The following is a 16,734-nucleotide window of genomic DNA, read 5'->3' as shown; positions in this document are numbered from 1 at the left end:
TTTCCTTCCAAGGAGTAAGCGTCTTTTAACTGGAGAAGGGAATGGCAAACCACTTCACTATTCTTGCCTTGAGAACCCCATGAACATTATCATTAGCCTTTACCTAATGCTTATTATTCTGTTTGTCCAAAGTTTTATCACTTCACAACTGAGAAACTCATGCATATAAAATAGGAGTCCCTTGAATTTGTTTTGATTACCCTGGTCTTGTCTGAAAAATACTTTGCATTTGGGATAGGAAACAGAAGGGCTATCCTGGCTATAAGACGCCAGACTCACAGAAGTGGGTTCTGGCTTAGGAATGTGGACACACTGCAGACATCTCACACAGAGGCCAATTCTTACAATGATGTGGTCAGACGTGGTAGAGCCCAGCTGTTTGCTCCATTGAGAGGGGCTTTAGCTAGCCCACACAATCTCTGAGACTGTGTCTGAACTGGATCCAAATATCCAGCCTGCCGAGGCTCACCCCTCCCCTAGAGTGACTGGAGTTGGGTTGTTGCAGGGCTAACATTCAGAGCAACTGGTAAGAAAAGTTACAAAGAGTAATTGAAAAAATGTAATGTATAGCAGTAAAGTGGAATCATATCCTTCCCACCATAAACTATTAAGAATCAGGTAAAACAGTTTATGTTTGGCTTTGGTCAGTTGATGGACATTTTTTGATATTTTTAATCTATGCCACCATTAATGCTGCTGAGCGAATATCATCTTATTACCTAAATACATCTTTGCCTTAAGACAGTGTGCTCTAAAATAAGATTTCCTGGGTTCAAATCCCCATTCTCTACTTCTAAGCTATGGGACTTTAGCTAGCTAGCTTGTTTACCCTTCCTAAGATATAGTTTCCTTACTGTTAAAATAGTAATAATGGAATTTAGCTCAGAGAGTTTCTATGAAGATGAAATAATGTGTCTTTAGCACTTGGCATATCTTTTCTCTTTGAATTTTACCTTTAATTTGCTGAATGCTACCGCCACTTGCATGGAGCTCTAACTCTGACTTTTGTTAGTGATGGGTTGGTGGGTATATCTGATGAAGTACAAAGGAAGAGGTCTGAATGCTACACTTTTATTTACACAAAAAAGTAACTTCATTAATGATTTGTCTTCTTTATTAATGATTTTTTGTGCTGAAACCTGGAGAGTAAAATCTTTTGGAATGGAAATAATCCAACATGTCTACTTTAGACTTCAAATATCTTAGTGCTTTCCAACTTAAATAAGACATTCATTTCTAGAATTAAACCTTGTGTGTGTGTGTGTGTGTGTGTGTGTAAGTAGAATAAGTACCATCCAGTTAGTTTGCAGTTCTCAAGACCAAAGTCAGCAGAGGAGAAAACTTATATCTTTCTAATACTTTGTATTCAGCCACAAGACATAGTAGGGTTTAGTGTTGTTGAAGAACAAATGGTAACAAGACAAAGCAATTGTCATTTGATGATATTTGTTGAAGTTAAATAATATATTACCTATTAAAAAGGACAAAGTTATTAAACTCCAAAAAGTCAGAGCATGAAAAGAAATCATAGTTCAACACTATATAGAATTTTAAGAAATGCAATGAAATGAAAATGTGATAATTAATGAAAGGGAACGATGAATGCTTCATTCGAATGAAGCAGGAATTACCCTGTTTATGAGATAAGAAGTTCATATGTTTAAAGTAAAAATTGTTGTTTTAAATAAAAGATGATCAAAGTATAACAGGACATATTTTTAAAATGAATAGTTATAGATGGGTATTAATTGAGGAAGCAAAAGAACTTTCTGCTTCCCCAGATCTTCATCTCCTGGGGCAACCAGTTTTAACCATTTCTGTTTTTATTTCTTTTCGTGTTTATCCTCCTGACACCATGCACTGTGTTTGTAACTCTGTGTCTACATTTAAACAGTACATATTGGCTTCTTGCGGTGAGAGATGGGGTCATAGCTCACTTGGATCTATACTTTTACTCTCTCTTCTCTTTCCCATTTTAAAAATAATTATTGAATGACTTTTAGTTATTGGTATTTAAAAAAATTAGGTTCTTAAACCTCTGTTTCCTGAATCAATTGCTTTATTTCTCTCCACGCTTTTCTTTCCAACTTGTTTCTTGATTTATGACACATGATTGTTTAAAACATTTACCTTTTGTTTTGTAACCATTGTAAATTGCAGTGTCGTCCATGTTTTGTCTATAGGTTGATTCTAAACATTGAAGGAACAATAAAGAATGTCTATTACTGTGATTTTTTAAATATCTTGGAAAGTCTTTTGAATATCTTGCTTTGTAGGACTGATTTTGTACTCTTTTTTACCTACTTTTTTTTTTTAACCCTGTTGTATGTGTTTACTCCATAAATACACTCATTCTTGTCAGACAATGTGTCTTGGTTTTTGTTTGAAAAACATAGTTACTCTGAGTACAGGACACCCTACAAAAGGCTCAGGAACTCTCTGAAGCTCTTCCAGGGTTTGGTTTGGAGTTGCATCGAATCCAGTGGAGTTGTTGGTGGGGAAGGTTTGAGGTGGTTGACTTTGGCCTGGATTGTCATTTTAGATTGAGAGAACTTTTATGAAGTTTGGGTGTTCTCCTGCCCCAGCTGTCTGTCCTATCTCTTCCTCTCACTCCCCTTTCCAAGATTATGAGTTGCCCTGGGAAGTTCTGGGCACTCCGAACTAAAGTTTAGGGCACTACTTTGTCACAGGAGGGACAGAGAATGGACAGCATTTGGCTTGGAATTCCCAGTAAAGTTTCTCTCTCTTCCATAATCTCTTATGGTTCCTTTGGCTGAATAGCTAATTTAGATCAGAAGATAATTCCACCACCATGCTGCTGCTGCTATGTGTTTTCATTTTCCTTTTCATTTATAAGCTTTCCATGTTCATTAGGAGAAGGCGATGCCACCCCACTCCAGTACTCTTGCCTGGAGAATCCCATGGGCAGAGGAGCCTGGTAGGCTGCAGTCCATGGGGTCGCTAAGAGTCGGACACGACTGAGCGACTTCACTCTCACTTTTCACTTTCATGCATTGGAGAAGGAAATGGGAACCCACTCCAGTGTTCTTGCCTGGAGAATCCCAGGGATGGGGAAGCCTGGTGGGCTGCCGTCTGTGGGGTTGCACAGAGTCGGACACGACTGAAGCGACTTAGCAGCAGCAGCAGCAGCATGTTCATTATTTCATCTGATACACACACATGTGATGTGGACACATTCCATTATCCCAATTGTAGAGAAATAAACTAAGGCTCAGAGAGTTCCCAACACCAGGCACATATTAAGCCTCTATCCAATAATTTTCTGTCTAGTGTTGGAATAGCCCTGGCTATTCTACCCTGGCTAATCTTACCCTGGCTAGGTATGTATTTGGGGCCCTCTCCTTGGCTCCTCCATCCTTCTTTCTCTTTCTAATGTCAGCATCAGTTGGTCTGAAGTATGCATTTTTCCCTATAGGATGTTCCAGGTTCTCTGGGGCTGTAAAGGGAGTTCAGGACAGGCAAAGACTTGAGCTCATTTTCCGATCCTGCATTTGGTTAAGGTGGTGAGTTTAGGGAGAATACAGGAGGGTTCTGTGCAAATATAGTGAGAATATGTGAGTATACCCCAACAGAAAATGTATTTTAGCTCTGCAATAGTTTTTAAAGGCTTATACTTATGGGACTATAGTATTTATACCAGCAAGGCTTGGGATAGCTGCTGTTTTGTGAAATCTATTGTAAAACCTTTGATCTGCCTTATCAGCCCCTCAACTTGAAGAACTGGCGTCAATGTTCAGGCCCGCAGATGTGGCAGAGTGAAATGAATGGTTTCTTCTGGGTGTCTGTGTTATATCCTCTGCCTTAGTTTCCAGTGTAAAATTTGCTAAATCTTTACCCAGTTGTTCCCTTAAAGTGTTAAATATGGATCATCTGGATTCTGAATGCTTGGCTTTGTTCTAAAACATGTGATGAACTGTCTGTAAACAAGAAATCCAGTTGACATGGACTTTATTTTCTTGTAACTGTGGGTATCAACTATGTTTCCAAACTTTTGCTAAAGAAATATTTACATGTTTTGGCTTTTTTTTTTTTTTTTCTGACTAATGTTGGAGTTTGCATTCCTATAATTCTGGTGAAAGGAAGAATGTGGTCATATTTTAGAGGGTAGATTGGCCATAGGAAAAAATACACACAACTTCAATGAGTAAAAATATAAGACCTAATATTCGGTATACTTCATGATGACTTTTCTTAACTAGATTGGTAAATACGTTGTTCAAACTAGACTCATGTAACACCATAAATTTTTATATCCATGCATTGTGATAGAACTGCATTTTGTTTCTATGGTCTTTATTTTCCTGATGCTCTGTGTACATAGGTGATATTAAGCATATCCTTATTGGTATCATTATGTTGAAATGTACCAAACTACTAAGCCAGCATTGAGTCCCATGAGCTTACTGTTCTTGTCTGCAAAGATTCATACTGTTCTAATAGCTCAGGAATTTTTTCCTTTAATTTAGTCACATATTCTTTTTTGAAAAAAAAATATGGAGTTATTATGATTGAAATTTTTTTGTTTTTATTTCAGACCCAATGTCTGTGGATCACGTTATAATGCTTACTGTTGTCCTGGATGGAAGACTTTACCTGGTGGAAATCAGTGTATTGTCCGTAAGTAATAGGCAATCTATTATTTTTCATCGTTTTCTTTTGTTTTGGTTGCATGGTGATTCTTAGTATTCTGTCCTATGTAACTACATACCATTAATATGTTTATAGCAGAGCCTTCCAGCTCAAAGATTTTCCTACTTCCTCTGAATCCAGCTTTGGAATATATTAACTCAGGCAAGCCACTGTTAATACTTTAATTCAGTGACTTCTTTTAAAATGTTTCTGAGATAGAGGGAATAGAGCCACAGGGATACTCTGATTAAGGTTTCAAGTCATTGCATCTATTATTCCTGGCTGCGTAGACTATGTCATCACTTTGATGGGGTTTTTTAAAAAAGTTTATCATTGCTGCCTTCCTTATTGTAATTTCCGTGTTGGCCACCTACAAGCCTACCCAAACCTTGTGTGTTGAATTTGGGTGATGGAGGCTAAAAGGAAACCTAACTCTTAGACAAAGAGGAGAGAAAGCAGATAGAGCATCATATGAAAATGAGTGAGAAGACTGGGGGAGGAACTCTGATGGTACCAGAGATTCCTGTATTGATTCTGCTTCTGTGGCAAAGCTCAGATTCTCATATCCCACAAATGTGTGTGACAAGTCACATGCCAGACAAGGTGGTGTTTAATGGAGATACTAAGTCAGATGAATTATGGCATTGGTCCTGCATGAACTTTTACAGTCATCACACCTGTGAAATAATTTTCAGTTTTTGGAAAAATCCATTAGTATAATAGGGAAATTTAGAGCTGAGAAGCCAGTAAGGAATCGTGTCACCCCCCTTCTCATTTGGCCAAAAATGGTCTGTGGAGAAGAAGAGATTATTTCAATCAGCATTCTCTTGGTGACCTGAAAAAGTTAATTTCCTTCCCATTTCTTGATTTTGACTTAAAAAACTTATTCATTTGACACCTTGTGGTTTATTTCAAAATCAAAGCTGACTAAGAGAGGGATGTAATGGTTTTTGGAGTTTTCTAAATGAACTTGACAACAAAACCCTTTCCCTAGTGTTCTGTGGAATCTCTGAGAAATGCTATCTTCAGGTATTCAAGTATTTGTAGAGCCTTTTGAAAGCTTATTTCTTAATAGTTTTCAATCTCCATCCTAGGGCTCTTCTGACGTTTTGATGCATTTTCTATCAAGGGCATTATTTTTGGCCTTGCATATTTCATTTACTTCATGCAAGTTTGTGCAGGAGTTTGATGGAAAGAATCAAGTCTATGAGTATAAAAGAGTAGTGACCAAATCTTGGTCTTTTTATAAGCATAAACCATTTGCCACTTGAACTTATTCTTCAGTCCAGTTAGCAGAGCATTTGGTACCAGTATGATATTAGTCTCTGGGTGGCTTGAAGATGTTAATGGCTTCCTGACTGTAGAATCAGTACTATTAAGTGGATTCACACTTCTCTTCTCAGACTGTTGATGTGGTTCACAACAGGACTAAATGTGTAGGATACAAGTTGCTCTGTAGATCAGAAGTTCTCAGCTGGCAGGATCTGAACCAGGAAGCGGTCTGAGCCAGCCATGAAATTTTTTATAAAGATTACTAAATTTTAAATATTTACAATAAAATAGGCTACCAAGAATACTGCTACAAGTTTTATATCACTAACTCTAAGTTAGTGTAAAAAACAGAATGTGTATGTGTATTAGTCGCTAAGTCATGTTTGACTCTTGTGATCCCATGGCCTGTAGCCCACCAGGCTCCTCTGTCCATGGGATTTTCCAGGCAAGAATACTGTAGTAGGTTGCCATTTCCTTCTCCAAGGGAATCTTCTAGACCCAGGAATGAAACCCAGGTCTCTTGCATCACAGGCGGATTCCTGCATGGCAGGCAGATTCTCTACCCACTGAGCTACAGAAAGCCCCATACATACATACATACATAATTATGTATATGGACTTCTTTGGTGGCTCAGTGGCAAGGAATCCTCCTGACAATGCAAGAGACACAGGAGAAGCAGGTTTGATCCCTGGGTTAGTAAGATCCCCTGGGGGAGGAAAAGAACCCACTCCAGTATTCTTGTTTGGGAAATCCCATGGACAGAGAAGGCTGGTGGGCTACAGTTCATGGGCTCACAAAGAGTTGGACACTACTTAGCTACTGAACAACATATATATTTGTGTGTATGTATATGCAGGAATATATATACAAACATACAAATATATATATATGTGTGTGTGTGTGTGTGTGTATATATATATATATAGAGAGAGAGAGAGAGAGAGAGAGAGAGAGAGAGAGGAGGAAATGGCAACCTACTCCAGTATTCTTGCCTGGAAAATTGCATGGGCCGAGGAACCTGGCAGACTACAGCCCATGGGGTCACAAAAAGTTGGACCATGACTGAGCGACTAAACAATGCAGGATTTTTGTTTTGTTTTGTTTTCCTTTTATAGACTATCCTGGGCTTATTGACAGATTGTGAGCTGTGGAATAAGTAAAGAGAGGCTAGAGAACTACTCATACGGATAAGGGAGCTTCCCAGTTTTAGATTCTGTTTAGTCTAACAGGTTTGTTTTATACATGAATAGACCTGAAGCCTAAGGTCACACAGGTCATGATAGCAAAGTTATCAAGGAACTTGATAGTCCAAGTTTCCTCACCTGAGGATTGGGACCCTGTGAATCACCGTGCTCTGAAGCCATGTGCTAACAGACCTCTGGTTTTATTCATAGCCATTTGCCGGCATTCCTGTGGGGATGGATTTTGTTCAAGGCCAAATATGTGCACTTGCCCATCTGGTCAGATAGCTCCTTCCTGTGGCTCCAGATCCAGTGAGTATAACATGTCATTATATATAATATTATTTTATGTGGTTATGCCCTATTTTCTCCTAAATTTGCTTTTGGCTTTTCTCTTGCCTGCAATACATTTTTTTTTTTTTTTCACTAGAACATCTGCCTTCTCTGCTCTGCCCAAAATACTTGGAATGGCTCTCCTCAGTCTGGCCTCCCATTTCCCTTCTTCACTTTTTATAGGGAAATTACCTGTGGGACATAGTTACTATGAATAATATAAAGATTGTGGCATCCTTCTGTGTAGGTGTCATCTTATTTATCTTTGTATCTCCAGTGTAAATACCATAAAAGATACTCAATGACATGATCATTTAATGAACATTTTTGACTCAAGGAAACTAGGCATTCTTCCTTGTGGTACTGAAGTAGGAATCTGATTAAACACTTTTTTACAACTTGAGACCCCTGCCTTTTGCAAGAGGACAATATTAGGAGTCATCATGGCAGTTTACTGGGGATGATTTATCATGAAGCACAAACATATTTTGCCTTTTAGAATTTTACCACTTTGTTCATTCCATGATGCCAAGGAAAAATCCACAGTTCATTATTCAGAGACTTTGCTGGCATATTCTGTTGTTTTTGTTTTTAACGTGGGTGCTCAGCAGTGAATTAGGGGAAATGTGGGGGTTGGGAAGGAGGTGAGTCATTAGTTGTTAAAAAACGAAGTTCAATATAAACAGCCCCTCAACATCTTGACCATTACCAAGGCAAAAATCTTAGGTTCCTTTTCCACTTCCAATTTCTGGTGAGAAAATATCTTTCCCTTACAGCATATTCTGGTTTTGACATGGTTTTGAGAGTATTATGGAATATTGGGAGCTTCCCAGGTGGTGCTAGTGACAAAGAACCCACCTGCCAATGCAGGAGATGTAAGAGATGCAGGTTCGATCCCTGGGTTGGGAAGATCCCCTGGAGAAGGGCATGGCAACCCACTCCAGTATTCTTGCCTGGAGAATCTCATGGACAGAGGAGCTTGATGAGCTATAGTCCATAGGGTCGCAGAGTCAGACACAGCTGAAGCAACGTAGCATGTATGCATGCATTGTGGAATAAGTACATTCTTTTTTGTTGATTGCTAGTAGAGACTTGAGCATGATCAAGATCCTATTACCTATTAAGTTTAACTTTGGTTCTCATTTAACTGTGGTTCTCATGAACCAACTAACAGAATGGGGCCAATAGTGCAGGGCAGCAGACCTTCTTGGTGCCCACTCACATACCTTGGCATTCATGGGTTACACAAACAATTCTGCCTTTAGAGCTCTGTAACATTTTTCTGGCCAGGGAGCATGCATGGCAAGCTGGAAAGGCTGAGGGGATTAATTAGAAGCACCTTTTAACCAGTGACAAATGGAAAGTGTTGGATTAATGCCCGTACTTCCTTGCCTCTCATTTTGCTTAACTATGAGGTATGTTATGCACTGTCTTCTAAAGTTCCCTAGTGGAGCCCGAGCTGCCCATGTAGGAACAGGCTTGAGAATATACTTCATTGGTTTCCTTCTGTTACCTGTCTCACTTTCCCAGTCTCTATACCAGTGTTTCCTGAAATTACTTCTAAAAGAAACCACTGACATTTGAGTTATTGTCTCAGAATTTGCTTCTGGTGGAAACCAAATGGAGACAGATGAGGACTAAATACAGACAGTTGTAGGTTGGGATAGAAATTCTCCTGTGGGCTGGGGCTTATTTGCTTATTGCAATGAGTATAGCATGTTCTTCTACTTTTTTTTTTTTGCTGTTTTTTTAACTTTTTATTTTGTATTGAGGTATAGCTGATTAATAATGTTGTGAGAGTTTCAAGTGAACAACAAAGGGTAGAATGTTCTTTCTTGATCTCAGCTTGGTTTTGAATGTATGTTCTCCAAGCAACAAGAGGTTAATCCCATATATCAGGAGCACTTGAGCTGGAGGAGTAGCAGGAGGCAGAGTGCTCAGCTGGCAGCACTTTGGGGAACATGCTGGATGTCTCCACCTCTATCAGGATGATGACCTCCAGGTTGCCTCTGAGGAGTGAGAGCCTCGGGTGGGGAAGGAGACTACATAGCAAGTTGGGAGTAGAACCATCCCTCAGATTGGTCCTTCAACCAGCCACTAACACACCACTCCATAAGGGGGAGAAAGTATAGTCAGGTGGCAAACTGGATATCCAGCTGGAAAGGTCTTCAATGATAGTGTGAGCTGCTAATGATTTAATCAAGTAAAAAATCACGAGATGTGAAGAAAAGAGGTTAATAAGATCAGAGGGAAAAGCCGTGGTTCTAGTACATTTCGAGCTAGTAGCGCGGTGGGAGGAGTGCAATGGTAAGGTCCTGTGGGCCAGATTAGGGTAGAGGCTGAAGTCCAAGGCTTGTGCATGCTAATCTTTGAGGAGGTTTGGGTCTGTTTGTGGTGCTTGTCCACTGGACAAAATCCAGTGGAGAGTGAAGTGAGGGGGAGGACACGGTTTCATGAGGGTTTTTGAGGCATTTGGAGCCTTTAAAATCATTGGCTTGGACTCTACCTGAACTAATAATGTCCAGACAGCTTGCACAACTAAAGCTGGCAGAATGTTTTATTAATAAGTTAAGGGTAGCTGAGGAATGATCAGAATTCATTTCTGATCTTTTAAAATGATGTTCTAGGAAACAGCTCTGCCATCCTATAGAACTTCCTGCCCATGGTGTGGTAGACAAATGTGGGTAGGTCACTTTGCTAACTCCCCTGGTAATAGAAAGATAATCTAACTCAGTGAAATGTTTGCATTCACAACTTGTGGTTCTGGTAAGAAGGAGTAAATTTAGGTCATTTTACCAATATTTCCTCTGAGAAACTGTATACTTGTTATGTGATGGAGTCAAGGAGGTCCAGGTGAGTTGTAGGACCTGGGAGGCTTTAGCCTTCTTATTTGAAAATATAAAGAATGAAAGGAAGGTTTTTCTTTCAGGTTGTTTCCAACTTGTGTCCTGTGACTGTTAAAATAGGAAATGATCTCTTAGTGACCTGAATGAGAGATTGCATTTCCAGAAAGTCCAAACTGCCAGCCAGCAATTCCTTTGGACACCAGGAAGTCATGGCTTCCGTTAACCTATTGGGAGTCTTGCCACCAGTCGTTGAGGCACCAGGGCAAAAAGAGGATTGGCTAGACAGGCTCAGAACAGTGGGTTTTCTGGACTTTAATTCTAGGTATATTAGGACTGCTCTCTACTCTCTCAGTCTCTGAGGCCAGAGATGGATCCTGAGCAATTCTAATTCTCATAAAGACCTGTCATGGGTGATTCATGAATTTTCTCACACTCTCCTTAAATATATATATAAGTACAATAGATAAGTAAAATAGATAAAGTATATAAAATAGATATCTAAAATAAATAATATAGATATATAAATATAATAATTATCTTTTTAAATAGTATACAGTATATTATTATAAAAGGTGTTCCCTAAATTTCATATTTTAGAATTTTGAGTTGAGTTTATGCTCATTATATTTTATTCTTTATGCTTCTTAAAAGGATTAAAAAAATTAAACTTACTAGTTTGAGTTAATGGTAGATTCACATTCAATTGTAAGACGTACTTCCTAGCCATCCTGGGTGTCTTTTACCCAGTTTTCCTCATGTTAATGTCTTGTGATACTATAATACAACCAGGTTATTGACATAGATACAGTCAAGCTACAGAATGTTGCCATCACCACCAGGATTCTTCATGTTTCTCTCATTATCTGTTTCCTCCTACATCCTCCTTAACCCTGGCAACCACTAATCTGTTCTCCGTTTCTATAATTTTGTCATTTCAAGAATGTTATATAGATGGAATCACATAGTATATAACCTTTGGGAATTGTCTTTTTTCACTCAGCATAATTCTCTGGGAATTCATCCTTTTGTGGTTGTTTTGTGTATCAGTACTTTGTTCCCTTTTATTGATGAATTTACACGCTATGAATGTAAGGTTTGTATAGCCATTCACCCATCGAAAGATATCTGGGTTACTTCTAGTTTTTGGTTATTCAAACAAAGCTGCTATGAACATTTATGTACAGGTTTTTGTGTGAATGTAAGTCTATTTCTTTGGGATAAATGCCCAGAAATGCAATTGCTGGGTTATATGGTAGTTATATATTTAGCTTTTCTAGAAACAGCCAGCTGTTTTTGGAGTGGCTGTACCATTTTACATTCTCACCAGCAATGTATGAATGACCCAGTTTCTTTGCATTATCACCAGCTATCAGGGTTGCTGCTGTTTTCAATTCTAGCTGTTCTGATGGGTATGTGGTAATTACATCACTGTAATTTTAATTTGCGTTTTTTCCTACTGGCTTCTAATGTTTATTATTTTTTTCCTGTGCTTATTTGTCACCTGCATATATCTTCTTGAGTGAACTGTTGTCTCTTCACGTCTTTTGCCTTGATTCTAATTGGATTCTTTTCTAATTTAGTGTTTTGAGAGTTCTATGTGTACTTTAAATCCTAGCCCTTAATCAGCTATGTAATTTGCAGACGTTTTCTCTCACTCTATAGCTTCCTTTTCATCTTCTAACAGAGCAAAAGTTTTAAAATATGTTTGAGTCCAATTTATCAATTTTTTCTTTAATGGAAAATAATTGTGCTTTTGATCTCAAGTCTAGGAACTCTTTGCTGAGCTATAGATCCTGAAGATTTTCTCTAGTTTTTTTTTTTTTTTTTTTCCCTAAATGTTACATTTACATTGAGGTCTAGGTGTAGTTGATACCTGTGAATGTCTGATTCCTCCAGCCCACTTATTGGGTTGGCCAAAAAGTTCATTTGGGTTTTTCCATAGGATGTTTTTGGCCAACCTAATATTTCCAAAAAGGCTGTCCTTCATCAGTAGAATTACTTTTTAAGTTTTATCAAAAAAATCAGTTGGGTATATTTGTATACATCTACTTTTGGTGTCTCTATTTTATTCCATTGATCTGTCTGTCCTTTCTCCAGTATCGTACAGTCTTGATTACTGCAGCTTATGGTAAGTTTTCAAAACTGAGTAGACTAATTCCTCCCACTTAATTATTCTTTTTCAAAATTGTTATTCTAGTTCCTTTGCTTTTCCATATAAATTTTAGATTCATCTTGTCTATATATACAGAAAAATATTCTCTAGGAATTCGATAGAACTGCTTTAAATCTGTATGTCAGTTTGGAGAGGATTGACATCTTTACTGTTTGGAACCACTTTTAGTTTGGATAAGATTTTATCATTTTTAATTCATTTCAGTTTACTTAGAATTTGGGGTACTTGTACTCCCAACCCGAATCCAAGCTTAAAGGATGTAAGAAGCCCAGGGGAACAATTGTAGAGCAGTGGGTTAGCAAGTTTGAGCAAGTATGGTGCAACCATTGCTGAAAATGTAAGTATGAGCATACTCAGAGGATGGGAAGGTAGCACTGTAGCTGGTCTGGAAGAAGTGACCTTGGAAAGGTTTTTCAGGAAAGCGTGGGTTTTATGTGAACAGAGAGAAGAAGCTTGGGTGGAATCTGCTCAGATTTGTCCGTAGAAACAATTGAACTCTTTGCTTTCTAGTTACCTGTCTGTGGAAGTGCCTTCATCACTGCTATCATATAACTTGTCTTTCTTTGTATCTTTTTCAGCTCTGCTAGGTTTTTTGTTTTGTTTTGACATACCTTAGTGAAGTTGCTCTACTAATTGGTGTGTCTTTAGGCACCACAGACTATGCACTTAAAATGTCATTGCTTCTCCCAGTGAAAATCATTTTTGTCCTGCAGTGGTTCTGGCTGCCCCTATGGACTGTTTTCTCAGGTTTTGAGTCCAGAAGTTAGTCTAGCTGTTTGTCTTGTACTTTTCCAAGGGCTTAAATTAAAATCATATGTTACCATACAGATGCTTATTTGCAAATGGCTCCCAGTGTTCTTTCTGCCCCTTGTGCCTGCCAAGATAATGGAAGAATTTTAGGATCATTCCCAACCTAATGCATCCCAAAGAAAACCATTACCTGAGGTGTGTAGACCTAGCCCTGCATCTCTGCTGTTCCAGTAGTGTGTTCACTTTGCTCTCTTTGGGCTGATTGTTCTTAAGAATTAACTTGTGCTGGGCTATAATCTAAAGAAAGTTTCTTCTGCTCTTTCCGATGCCTGGCAAATGGAGGGCATTCCGTAAATATTTGTTGAATGACTGAAATGACTGACCTCTACTGGAACATATAAAATTCGTTTGGGACTCTCTATGGATAAGGGTTAATGGCAACATTTTCGTTAGTTCTAGGATGTTGAACCTTACTTGAAACCCTTTGAGGCTTTCCACCCATCTTGGAGGAGAAGTTCTCCTTGGAGCTAAATGTATGTGGCAGCCACAGACCTGTGCACAGGCATTTGAACTCCCCTAGTACTTTTAGTTTCTGGTAAAGTCTTAACGCTGATTGAGCTTAAGAATATATTCTAACTTGAGGTGTTTAGAGCATCCTATGAGTTCAAATGGAGCCCTTATTTTTCATTTGGCTTTTTCTAGAGAAATAGAACTTGGTCTCCTAATTGCCACATATCTGGAATTTTTTGTCACCTTAGAGTAAATTTAGAATTTGCCAATGGCAGGACTCAATCACAAATAAAACCAGTTTGTATACTCTCTAAACTATAGTGAAACTTCGTATCTTGTTCCTTTATTTCCCACAGAAATCCTGAATGAGTGCTCCTTCCATTAAGGAAATACTTTTTCTCCTAAAGGTCTAAGACTCACAAAGAATGCAAATTTGGTAAACATGTTTGTGGCAAAGCAGGTGAATAAAATCCTATTATCAATGGACATGAATTTGAGCAAACTCCAAGAGATAGTGGAGGGCAGGGGAGCCTGACGTGCTTACTACAGTCCAGGGGGTCGCCAAGAATAAGATACGACTTAGCACCTGAGCAACAACAGCAGTCGGTTGCTGAGCTTGCTCCTCTGGCCTAAGGATACATGGTTCACTGGTTTATTGGGGCCGATGGACTAACCGTGCCTTATTGTTTCCCAAGTCTGATCAAGGGCTTTTATTTTTTAAAGGAGAAAGAATATTTTATGCTGGAAAAAGTTTACCTGAAAGATAGGGTAGAAAAAACATATAAGAACGTATCAGGGAGGTTTTTATTATATTCCATTTAAATATAAACTTATTCTTTCCAGAAAGAAGAACTCATTCTGTTTTTCAATTTAAAAACTCATGTAAAGTCACTGTTTAAACTACTGTTCGCTTTTTTATCTCAAAGTAGCTAAATGGCTTTGTTGCTCATGTGGGAATGGAAATTAGCTCTTGGCATGAACCACTTTAATTGAAATCAGTTTGTGGGTTGAGTTCCTTTGCTGCTTGACAGATGACATCATTTCCTGTGCTTTTCCCAATCCTCACTGTTTTGCTAAGATAGGATGAAGCTAAGTTTAACTTCAGATTTGAAAGCAACTTACACCTTTTCCTGACCTACTTAGAATATTATCCAAGTTTTTCACCAAATCATTTCTTTTGTATACTTGTAAATAGTTTTTTAGTTTGAAAACACATTTTGGCCAAGACATTTTAATAGAACTGTAGGAGCCTAAAATAACTGTTTTAATCAGTTTCCTGGGTTGGTTGATTTCTATAACAATGTTCTGACAGAGAAGTTATTTCTGCTTTTATATATGGGGAAACAAAGATAAAAATACTTTTAATAGCAACCCACTCAGAGCTATGTAAGTGCTTAGGACGCAATGGGCAACTTCACAGTCTCTTGTTTGAGTATAGCTTATGGTGTCGTTATCATGAAGCACAAGTTAAATAAACAGAAATTAATTTGGCAGAGTTTTATATAGCACCTACAAGCAGGCAGGGAATGCTCTGAGCACTTATGGAGATATAATTAATTATCATGATGCTTCCCCCTCCCCACCCTGTGATGCTTGATGTTTTTAAACAAATGGGCTACAGATAGGAGAAATAACTTAAAAATAGGTTTGTTATAGAACATACCTTTCTGAAGAGAAGTATAAAGTACTCTGGAGTCAGAAGAAAGAGAGTTCATATCTAGTGGGGAAGGGAAGAGAAAATAGAAGTCAGGAAAGATCAAAGGAAAGAAGAGACATTTGTCATGGATCTTGGAGACAGGATTTCAGGATTTGGTAAGAACATTGTGTAAGTTGTATGTTGGAGGTTGAGAGTTCAGGGCAAAGACAAAGAGATGGATGAAAGAGGAGATTCCATGAAGAGACTAGCACGTAGTACCAGGTATTGGGTACAGCGCTTTGTAGGTACTCCGAAATATTTGTTGAGTGAATGAATGACTGATAAAGAAGCCTGTGAAAAAATTGTTGTTGTTATTGTTCAGTTGTCCAGTCATGTCTGACTTTTTGCAACATCATGGAAAGCAGCTTGCCAGGCCTCCCTGTCCCTCACCATTTCCTGGAGTTTGCCCAAGTTCATTTTCTTTGCATCAGTGATGCCATCCAGCCATCTCATCATCTGATGCCCTCTTTTCTTTCTCTCCTCAATCATTCCCAGCATCAGGGACTTTTCCAATGAGTTGTCTGTTCACATCAGATGACCAAATACTGGAGCTTCAGCTTCAACATTAGTCCTTCCAGTGAATATTCAGGGTTGATCTCTCTTAAGATTGACTGGTTTGATATCCTTGCTGTCCGTGGGACTTTCAGGAGTCTTCTCCAGCATTGCAGTTCGAAGGCATCAATTCTTTGGTGTTCTGCCTTCTTTATGGTCCAGCTCTCATAACAGTACATGACCACTGGGAAGACCTTGACTATATGGACCTTTGTTGGCAGAGTAATGTCTCTGCTTTCCAGCACACTGTCTAGGTTTGTCATCGTTTTCCTCCCAAAAGCAGTCATCCTGATTTCACTGCTGCAGTAACCGTCCGCAGTGATTTTGGAGGGCAAGAAGAGAAAATCTGTCACTCCTTCCACCTTTTCCCCTTCTATTTGTCATGCAGTAAGGGGGCCGAAGAATCGATGCTTTTAAACTGTGGTGTTGGAGAAGACTCTTGAGAGTCCCTTGGGTTGCAAAGAGATCCAACCAGTCCATTCTAGAGGAGATCAGTCCTGGGTGTTCTTTGGAAGGACTGATGCTAAAGCTGAAACTCCAATACTTTGGCCACCTCATGTGAAGAGTTGACTCATTGGAAAAGACTCTGATGCTGGGAGGGACTGAGGGCAGGAGGAGAAGGGGACGACAGAAGATGAGATGGCTGGATGGCATCACCGACTCGATGGACATGAGTTTGGGTGAACTCCTGAAGTTGGTGATGGACAGGGAGGCCTGGCATGCTGCAATTCATGGGGTCGCAGAGTCAGACATGACTAAGCAACTGAACT

At 38.9% G+C, this 16,734-nt stretch overlaps 1 protein-coding gene across 3 annotated transcripts in view; it reads left to right on the top strand.

Moving 5' to 3' along the window:
• FBN1 (fibrillin 1) overlaps nt 1-16,734 on the top strand; it is a 265,245-nt gene that overhangs the window by 29,709 nt on the left and 218,802 nt on the right. The window contains exons 3-4 of one of the 3 annotated variants that reach the window (XM_086320774.1): nt 4,556-4,638; nt 7,318-7,416. In XM_086320774.1, coding sequence (XP_086176900.1) covers nt 4,556-4,638; nt 7,318-7,416 — 182 coding nt within the window. Of the gene's footprint in view, nt 1-4,555; nt 4,639-7,317; nt 7,417-9,606; nt 9,745-10,201; nt 10,291-16,734 lie in introns of those variants that run through there. The other 2 variants (XM_086320775.1, XM_086320777.1) reach the window with 2 other exon arrangements.

The sequence above is a fragment of the Bos grunniens genome, chromosome 10 (genome assembly GCF_055505025.1).
Source record: "Bos grunniens cultivar Pamir isolate PY7600 chromosome 10, Bosgru_T2T1.0, whole genome shotgun sequence".
In the NCBI taxonomy this organism is placed as follows: Eukaryota; Metazoa; Chordata; class Mammalia; order Artiodactyla; family Bovidae; genus Bos; species Bos grunniens.
The sequence above is the reverse complement of the archived record's forward strand: the minus strand, read 5'-3'. Positions and strand labels throughout refer to the sequence as shown.